This window comes from Tachysurus vachellii, chromosome 21 (genome assembly GCF_030014155.1).
Source record: "Tachysurus vachellii isolate PV-2020 chromosome 21, HZAU_Pvac_v1, whole genome shotgun sequence".
Classification (NCBI taxonomy): domain Eukaryota; kingdom Metazoa; phylum Chordata; class Actinopteri; order Siluriformes; family Bagridae; genus Tachysurus; species Tachysurus vachellii.
The window spans coordinates 2,823,590-2,834,358 of record NC_083480.1 but is presented as its reverse complement, the minus strand read 5'-3'; the positions used below and the strand labels follow the sequence as shown (position 1 = coordinate 2,834,358).

General features: G+C 36.9%; 1 protein-coding gene across 1 annotated transcript; it reads left to right on the top strand.

Annotated features, from left to right (window-relative positions):
- The first annotated feature begins 6,826 nt into the window (after positions 1–6,826).
- gper1 (G protein-coupled estrogen receptor 1) lies at positions 6,827–10,425 on the top strand. Its single transcript, XM_060897585.1, has 2 exons — positions 6,827–6,915; positions 8,448–10,425. The coding sequence occupies exon 2, from the start codon at positions 8,889–8,891 to the stop codon at positions 9,981–9,983; it is 1,095 nt and encodes a 364-aa protein (XP_060753568.1). The 5' UTR covers positions 6,827–6,915; positions 8,448–8,888; the 3' UTR covers positions 9,984–10,425.
- Positions 10,426–10,769: the final 344 nt, after the last annotated feature.

Here is a 10,769-nt window from a genome sequence, read left to right as displayed (position 1 = left end):
CCCTCATAAACTTTAGAAAAACTTTTGTTTTTCCATTTGTTTTTAAATATGAAATAAAGCTAGTATATATTTTATCTGACCTTTACTATAAGCTTTAATCTATTTTTATAAAATATTACCTTTTTTAATTGTTTGCCATCATGATACTTTGTGATGATCTCAACATGTAGTCACGAAAAAACTTTTTAAGTTTTAAATAAATTACTTTAACTATTAAAATATTCTTCATCCACTGCCATCATCATTTGGAAATGTGATACTGATAATTTCATATTTCCTTTATATTTTGTCTTATTTTTCCTCACTTTATTAAGGAGTTTAACATAAATAAGATCTACTGAAATATCCTTCAGAATTATTATTTATTATTAATTAATTATTTATATATATAAATATATATATATCATATATTATATATATTATTTATACTTAATTATTATTTTTGTTTTGTTTGTTTTTTAAATATTTAAATTTTGTTTTCTTTCAAGATTCTGAATTTTGTTTACACAACTATACATTTCTGAATCGTTCATTACAACAGAAGTATACACCAATCAGCCATAATATTAAAACCATTAACACCATTAAAACACATCGACTTAGAGAACTGTCTGTTTACTTGCAGTTTAATATCTAACACCCCAAGATATTTATACATTTATATGTTATTACATGAGCTAGATGTGGTTGGTCAAGCAGTCATGAGTGTGTCATTGAACAAAACCTGAAACTCTCTGTTCACTTCTAATGGTCCTCTGAATTAGACAAATGTGCTGGATCAGATTTTATACTCAAATTCTATTTACAATTCAAAATGTATAATATGTTACTGGAAACAATACAGTAATATACAATATGTTAAAAACAAGAGAATATGTTTTCCATCCATCCATCCATCCATCTTCTACCGTTACTTCTAATATGTTTTCCAGTCTGTTTTTTTTTTTTTAAATCCCCCTATAATCAGCCCAATCCTCAGCCAAATTACCCCTTAATGGATGATTCTATTGATAATAATAAGACTATTATTATTATTATTATTATTTGGAAGTATGGTCTGCCACAGGAGCTGTTGATGCTGTTCTACACTGCAGTCATAGAATCTGTCCTGTGCACATCCATCTGCAACGCACGGTTAGAACAGCAGAAAAAATAATTGGCGCCCCCCTGCTCACTCTCCAGGACTTGTACGACACAAGAACCAGAAACCGGGCAGGGAAAATCACTACTGACCCTTCGCACCCTGGACATAACCTCTTTCAGCTCCTCCCTTCTGGCAGCGCTACAGAACTTTGCTTATTAAAACTGCCAGACACAGGAACAGTTTCTTTCTCCACACTGTAAAAAATCCAACTCGCAAAAAGTTTAAATAACTATTTTTTATTAGTTAACTGGACAAAAAAACTAAAACAAAGTTGACCTAACAAGTGGGAATAAGTTGGTTCAAAGATTGTTTAACCAACTTAATTTTAACTGTTGATTGGATATACACATGCAAGTTTACAAGCACACAAGTTGGTTTGGTGGTTGGCGCATGCGCGCTGTATATGTGGACGGTTGAGCTCAGGTGAAATGATAGCGCCATTTTGATGGTCAGTTTTCAGAGATCACGAAAAACTACATCGCTTAAAGTATCTTTTTTTCTGTGTGTTTTGAAACTGAAGTTACTTTGCATTGTTAGCAAATTGATTTCTATTTGATTTTTGATTTTAGGATGATTGAATGTAGCATTAATCAGTATAATTCAATACACAGTTCTTTATAATTATTATGATTAATGACAGGCTCACTGACGGTCATCATTCACTTGCATTCTGTAAATGATAAATTATGCAATTAAATGTAAATTAGCATTATTTAAAGAATATGCAAACTTTTATTGTATATATATATTATTTCAAACTCATGTTACAGTCCAACCACTATAGACCACAAATAAATGAAGTATGTTAGGTGTTTTGGTCCTACAATGTAGGTCAATTGGAACCAAAACCTTTAACATACAATAGGATAGTTGAGTATGTACATTGCATTTGCCTCCACCTCTTATCCACATGCAGGATAAACAAAATGTCAACAAGAATCTCATAAACCATCCACACTAAAACTATTATATCTGGTTGTTTCATATAATTAGTTGTTTTTCAGAAAAAAGGTACAAAACTGAGATCAGCTGATTAATGATATATTTGTTGTTTCTTTAGGACACATCTCCAACAGACAGACAGACAGACAGACCAGAGGGATAAAAATGGCATTGCTGATCTTTTCAAACTTTGCTGTTGTTTTGGAGGAGGCAATTGTTCTGAAGGACATTTCAGACCTTCCATCTGCTGTGTCATACCTGTTTGGCCTTGTCTTTGCCTTGGATTTTGAATACCCCAAAGAACTCAAATATACTTTTGAGGTGATTGAGAAGGTGTTTCTGGAAATGGGCACTCACTGCTATGCGAGAGTAGAGTCTTTTAAAACAAAACTCGCTGTGAAAGTTAAAATCGTGTCAGAGTCTTTGAAAATATTTGAAGTTGATCTTAATGTTAAAATGAGAAAGATTGTTGAACTGTGAATTTGTTAATCTGTTCGATGTTTTTATGTTTTAAGACTGTTTAATGTCATAATTATTTTACAGTTTTTTGGTGTTATGCACGTTATGCACACTTTTTTTGCTCCGCAATGGTACTATTGCTGAGAACTGTTAAAGACATGTTAAAAGGTAAAGGTGATACATTTATCTTTAGTTTTTATGTTTTTAATTATTATTATTGATTTTGCCATTTTTCCAGGGTTTCTTAATTTTTATTATATTGACTGTCATTTATATTTGTAATTTTTTTATTTATTTATTTTTTTTCTGTTAGATAGTATGACTATTATTTGACCTTGTTTGTATTTCTTTGAAAGTTCAGAAAAATAAACGCAACTTGAAGCATGCATTTAGTTTTTATTGTATAACACTGTGTAAATGCAAACTAGAACATAACATCTTTGTCTAATGAACTCACAGAAAAAAAATCACATAACATAATTAATTGATTTGTGTCAAAAAGGAATTAAGTCTATTTAACTAACAAAACTGAGTTAGCTGAACAAAAAGAGACCTTTGACTTTACTCCGTAATTTTAGTGGAGTGAACAACTTTTTCCAAAGTTGAGAAGCAATCACCCTGATCAACAACTCACCATAATTATATTCACTGCTTCTTATCATAAGTACTGCATTATCAGGACTGTCAGTCATCACATCATCTGTATATTACACACTACTGCTGCTGTATATTGCACAAAAAGTATAATATTGCACAATATTGTTATTTGCACTCCCACACTTTATGTACATTACCGATCGTTCATATTCTATACTCATATTTTATATATTTTATTCATTCTATATTCATATTTTATACTCATTCTGTCTATATTGTATCTCATCGTCTGCATTGTTTTCTTGTATAGTTTGTATAGTATAGTGTTATTTATGTCTGTACTTTTGAGAGTCACAAACTGCTGGAACCAAATTCCTTGGCCAATAAATCTGATTCTGATTCTGATTTGGATTAGGTCTTTGAGACAAATTCACTTTCCCAGGTTTGTTGGACTGAACTAATATCCCAGCTGCCCGTAAAGTTAAATATTACACTGTAAAAGTAGATCTGTTTATTTAACTCGGACACGGTCAAAGGTTCCTTGTTGTACACCAATCAGCTCTCAGCAAAGCGGTCTTGTAAAAGACATCAGTGACATTTACATCTCGTTTAGTAGTCTCTTGTTCCTGTGTGTGCTCTGTTCTAAAGAATGAATCCCCAAGTGAGTTTCACCAGCTATTTATAATGAACTCGCTGAAGGATTTTTTTTCTCTCGCTGAAAGAGAATTTTTCTGCTCGGAGTTCACAAATATACATTACTTTGTTGAGTTATTGTTTATTAGGGGACATAAAAAAAACCCTTATAACACTTATAACACAATAAATATATTAGGAAAATTTAGGAAAGGCTTATCTTAATTTGTGCAGCATGACATTACAGGTTTTATGCACTTTATATAGAATTAGCATTAAGATACTGTGTTACTGTTTTTTTTTTCTTATCAATATAATCGATATCAGTAGCTCTCTTACCTTTAGTGAAGGGTTTAATACTGTAGCTGTTTCTGACCCAAACATGGACTTGAGCGCTCCGTCCACTTCCACCGTTCGATCCAGTCTTTATTCTGTCCTCAAATACGACGTCCGTATGTCGTGCCTTCAGAAGTTTAGTATTAGTAAATGTTAGTCCGTGTTTAAAATCTTAAGCAAACGTACATGTATATCGCTCTAATGAAAGGTTGTGTTTAAATTCTATAACTTTTTTATGATAAATAAATAAGTACAGGTCCACAGTGTCTGAATCAGTCAACTCATTAAGTGAACGGCGGACATAAAATGAACAAAGTCCAAAAAAATTTTAAATAATTAAAAAATATATATATAAAAAATAGAAAGGATGAAATGTCTCGACATGAGCCTTTTGTAAATGTTTTTGTTTTTGAACGCACGCAAGAGTGTAATCTAATCACGTGACGCAGCAGACAAGCAGAGGGAGCGCGCGCACTAACTAATAAACATTAACAGTCGTGACGAAACATGGAAGGCGCTACACCAAAAATAATTAAGTTCGGGTACCGGGATTTTGGGGATCCAGTCCCCTTATTCAGTTTAACCACTATTTGCACATTTGTGATGGACAGGACTCCCTGCAGTTTTGGGCTATGAACAGACACACCCTCCCCTCATCCCTGCATCAAGTGCACCTGTTGAACGTGTACTCAGCCATGGTGGGCTGATAATGCGACCACATCGATCACAATTGAGTGACAAAGTTGTATCAAAATGAATGTCAGCTTTTTTTGCAATAGCACTTATAATTGGTCTTCAGTGTTAGGCTTTGAGTGAAAAGCGTATGGATCGTTTATGGGGATGCACACACACACACACACACACACACACACACACACACACACACACACATATATATATATATATATAAACCCTAAATATAAATATACAAAATAAAAAAACCTTAGAGTTACAAGCACAGCCATATTCTTGTCTCGCACACACACACACACGCACACACACATTCAATTTAAAGGGATAGTTCCTTTAGAAAAATAAAAAAAAAATCATAATTTTCTCACCCTCATGTTACAAACCTGTTTCTATTTCTTTGTTTTGATGAACATGGAGGAAGATATTTTAAGGAATGTTTGTAACCAAACCATTCATGAACCCCATTCACTTCCATAGTGGGAAAAAGAATACTATGGAAGTGAATGGGGCTCATGAAGGGTTTGGTTACAAACAGTCCTCAAAATATCTACATGTGTGTTCATCAACACAAAGAAATATATACAGGTTTCTAACATCACGAGGGCGAGAAATGATGACAGAATTAAAATTTTTAGGTGAACTATCCCTTTAATATTAATAATTAATACATTACACTCACCCCAATCATCTCTCTCTCTCTCTCTCTCTCTCTCTCTCTCTCTCTCTCTCTCTCTCTCTCCAATAGTTAATTCACTTCAAGGTTTGTGTGATTCATTAATTTGTTTTTTTGATTGACGTCACTGATTGTTGTTGTTATTCTGTTGTTAAAAAGGAAGGATCTAATTTAAGGATGTGTTCATGTCCCATTAAAAAGGAATGTCTGTTCAAAAAATGCCATTTGGTTGCATAGAAAACATTGTACTTTTTTATATATATACTTTTCCATGGTCTTCTGCCATGTTTGAGGCATATTGAAACTTTTCATGCTTTTATGTTGGCCTTATTTCAGTTACATTTACATCTTAGGTTTTGTAGTTTTGATTTTTATTCATTTTTAGATTTTTATTCTATTCACAACTCTTGCAACTTTTTTGTTGCAAGAGTTTGTCTCATAGAGTTTTAAATACTGTAAACACCATAAATACTGTAGATTTAACTTTGTTTAATATATACATTTAGTTAAATCATCAAACATCTGTATGACTTGCCAGTGACTTGCTTGACTCAAGATACGACTTGACTTGAATTGCTTGACATAAAGCAGTGACTTGATTGACTTGACTTGACTCTCACAAAAAATGACTCGGACTTGCTTGAGACTTGAAGGTTAAGATTTGAGACTTACTTGTGACTTACACATGTGTGACTTACTCCCACCTCTGGAAAGCACCATGTAGGTTACTTTTAAATAAAGAATTAAACTAAAATGCTAATTTCTATATCACTAAAGGCTCCTAAATTTGAACATTAGAATAAAATGATAGAGCGTTGTTGTCTTCAGGCTTAACGTTGCAGTGTTTATAGGAACGAAGGCCTCGTGCTTCTGATCTGCAGGTTTCTCAGTAGAGATTTGCAGCAGTCACAAGGTTTGACTTTTAAAAGTCAGGTTCCTGAAAGCAATAATTCAGGCTTTGGAACGTGTAGCTGAGAGTGTTAGGAGAATCAGGAGGCGTGTCTGTGTTCACCTGTTACAAAGTCACTCAGGTCAGTGGGTTCTTCTCATCTGTGATGCTGCTGGGGGAAAAGGAAGGGAGGGGGGTTGTGGGGAACGGGGGGGTATATGGTGAGGGGGACAAGAGCAGAACTGAAGACAGAGCTGAGGAAGGAGGAGAAAGCAAATGAGGAGGTGGAGGAGCTTGGGCAGACAGTGTACACACACACACACACACACACAAATACACACAGCAAATCTCAGGAGTGAGCTAGAATGGTGGGAGGCTGCTTTGATCGTCCCTGGCTCGATCCCTCTTCTCAGGCAGGGCTTTGCATGTAGGGGGCGCTGGGAGAGGAACCGTATGTGGGATTACAAACCTCAGTGCCTTGTCTGAATTCTGCAACCGAGCACCACATTGCCTGCGTGACAGCCACAGCCACAGCCACACTCCTGGAAGGTACAGTAAGAACCTTTCCTTTACAGCTAGGTCATAAAAGGTTGCTTGTTCATAGAGAGAGAAAATCTTATAACCTGATGGATAATGCGTTTGGGTACAAAAACAACTATAGCAGCTTAACTGAGCGTGAGCAATGTCTCTGGAAATGAAAAGTTCATCACTAAAGTCTGCAGATTAAACAGAAACAGAAATGAATTCAAATCCATTTCTATATTTTTTTCTGTGAATTTAAAGCACAAGAAAAAGTTGTAACGATCGAGCAAGGTTCATACTGTGCACTATAACGCGTGTTTATAACATCTGTATGATTATCATCGAGAATAGATTTGGAAAAATCTAAGTAGAGTTTTGTAGGCTTAAAATAACTAGCTAGGTCAAATAAAGCTCATCTAAGCTCATACTTTATATCTTTACATCTAAGCTGTATGTTTTCTCTCATCATTTGAGATGAAGCTGATTAATGACATTTTTTTATACCTCAGTTTATTCCTCAGCTGTGTGAGTTTAATAATAATTCATAGTTAAAGCGCTTGTTACACTTTGCCTATATTCTCTAAAATTCTGAAGCTGGCTAAAAATAAACCTTTGCTAATTTTAGTAACCTGGCAGCACAAATGAGTTTTTTTCTTCCTCAATTCAGTCAATTTGACTGGGAACCTGATCCCTAAGCCCAGGGCTTTGCTGTGAAAGGGCATGTAATTTACATCTGTAACAGATGGACAGATTATATGATATAACTACAGTAAAATCTGTTCATCTCTGCACTTTAAGGCTTTATTATGCTCTGGATATGGAGCGCGTACTTTGCGGTGGTTGAATGTAGCCGTGAAGGTGTGTTTTTTACTGGAAAGGAATTAATATTTCACAGGAATCAGCAGCAGCTGAGGAGCGTGCTGAGGGGCTCTGGTCATCCGTTAAAGGTCAAGATTTTCTCTGCTGCACAAGATGATCATTCTCATTATGGCAATACCTTTGCATCTTTAATGAAGCGAAGAGCAGAAAGAATTAGAACTGTCTAGAATTTGCTAATTGAATAGTATGTATATTCTCTATGTGTGTAGATACATTTCAACTGGGTTTGGTCTTGTATTCTACTCATCTCTGTTTCCTCCGTGTGAAGATGAAAATGATTTCATTATGTCTTTCCCTCGTCATTAATCACAAGAAAATAATCATGTAGCTGTAGATCGCTTCATACCTTCTTCCGGCTTTGGTGGAAAATCTTCTGATAGACATTCTGCATATCTATCAAGTTGTTTTATTGTTCTTTGGAGCTCATCTATATATTGTGTTTTGCATTTAAATCACTTCCTAGTGCTTCTTATGTACTCTAATATTGTGGGTAAATTGGGATAGTGAGACTGTAATAAATATTAAATACTGACATGGAGCGATAAAGGAATTGATGCTAGGCACAGCACAGGAGCAGGGTGCCTGGTATTTTTCTTCTCTTGTAATTTTTTTTTCTTTTCCTTCTCTCTCTCTCTCTCTCTCTCTCTTCTTTTCTCCCTTCCTGTTTCTCACTAGATTAGGTGTCACAGTAATAGCGTCATCGACTGCTGCCTGATGAATAATCATGCTTTTGGACCGGAGGAGGCAAAGCAGCATTGGAATTAAAATGTGTAAAGAACAAACTGTACAAAAGAAGCAAGGCCTCTAGAGAGAGAGAGAAAAAAGAGAGAGAGAGAAAGAGAGAGACCCCTCGTGTCAGTGTCATGGATCACACAAGTCCAGACAGCCCCTACAGATGAGATGATTAACAACATGGAGGTGCTTATCGGCATCTATTCCCATGACCGTCCTGTCTCAAGAGGCGAACTCCTCAGGATGCTATTAACTGCCGCTGAACTGTCTGTTGTGTAAGATCAGACTGTAAAGAATGGAAATTACAGCCTAAATGACATGTCCGCTCAATACTGCGAGCTGGGCACACACTCACATGCAGTATGTAGTGTGTGTGAAGCGTTTGACCTATGATTCGGGACATGCAGTACAGAGACTCTGTCAGCATGGAGGAGCAGACATCCACTCTGATTCACATTTATCAGAACAGCACCGAGCACTTCAACACTTCGTTTGACTTTAACTCCACGGGTCTGAACGAGAATTCAGGCACCTATGAGTTTTATGTCATTGGGCTTTTCCTCTCCTGCCTGTACACAATCCTACTGTTCCCCATTGGAATTATTGGGAACATCCTCATCCTGGTGGTTAACTTGAACCACAGAGAGAAGATGACCATCCCTGACCTTTATTTCATCAACCTGGCAGTGGCTGATCTCATTTTAGTGGCTGATTCTCTCATCGAGGTCTTTAACCTGAACGAGAAGTACTATGACTACGCTGTTCTCTGCACCTTCATGTCTCTTTTCCTGCAAGTCAACATGTACAGCAGCATCTTCTTCCTGACATGGATGAGTTTCGACCGCTACGTGGCTCTAGCCAACTCCATGAGCAGCAGACCGCTGCGCACCATGCAGCATGCCAAGCTGAGTTGCAGCCTCATCTGGATGGCCTCCATCCTGGCCACCCTGCTGCCCTTCACCATTGTGCAGACACAGCATACAGGCGAGATCCACTTCTGCTTCGCCAACGTCTTTGAGATCCAGTGGCTGGAGGTGACAATCGGGTTCCTCGTGCCTTTCTCTATCATCGGTTTGTGCTACTCTCTGATTGTGCGCATCCTTATGCGGGCTCAGAAGCACAGGGGCCTGTGGCCACGCCGACAGAAAGCCCTGCGCATGATTGTCGTGGTGGTGCTGGTGTTCTTCATCTGCTGGCTACCTGAGAACGTCTTCATTAGCATCCAGCTACTCCAGGGTCCTGATCCTTCAAAGCGCAGCGCAACCACCCTGTGGCACGACTACCCTCTGACTGGACATATTGTCAACCTGGCGGCTTTCTCCAACAGCTGCCTGAACCCTATCATCTACAGCTTCCTAGGAGAGACCTTCAGAGACAAGCTGAGGCTCTTCGTGAAGCAGAAGGCCAGCTGGTCAGTGGTCTATCGCTTCTGCCACCACACTCTGGACCTCAACATCCCAGTTCGGAGTGAGTCTGAAGTCTAGGACCGAATGTAGTTCCACAGCTACTGGGAACGCCTCATGAGATTTGTTGCATTTCTAAGAAGAACAATCGGAATTTTTTTTTTTCTATTGAAATGCCTCTGAGAATGAAGTTGCTCTGAAACCATAGAGCAGTAGGGTAGGAGTAGGGCAGAGAATGTAGGTGTAGCCACCAGCTCACAGCGGTATACAGATTATCTTAGAAAAGCAGTTGAAGAAGAAGCACCGTGTTTGCTTTATTTCCTGCAGAGTGTAATCTATACGGAAAACAAGGGATTATTTCTCGCAACGATATTAATGGAATGAAAAGTAAACGCAAAGCAGAGATGAAATAACTGATCTGTTTTTTTTTTTTCAAGTAAACTTTAAAGATAAAAAAAAACATATAATGTATCAAGGTGATGACATTTGTACTTCAGGGGGATTGTGCTCAATGAGTCCATGGTAAGGGAACAAATTAAAAAAAAAAAACTCTTGACCTGTTTCTTCACTGCATCAGTGTGGTTCTTTATTTTCATGGGGGTAAAAGCTTACACAAATGCCTCTATCTATCTATCTATCTATCTATCTATCTATCTATCTATCTATCTATCTATCTATCTATCTATTTATCTATATATCATCTATCTATCTATCTATCTATCTATCTATCTATCTATGAAAGATTCAAGTTCACTGCCCAAGTTCAGTGAATATCTACAAGACTTACTTACGAGATTTACTGTGTGCTCAGACGGAGGTGTTATCAATTCTAACCCCAGGTGTTGGCTCCTGTTTACCAGGGGTAGG

Coding starts and splice junctions, on each gene's coding strand:
- gper1 (XM_060897585.1), top strand. CDS start 8,889: ATGATTCGGGACATGCAGTACAGAGACTCTGTCAGCATGGAGGAGCAG.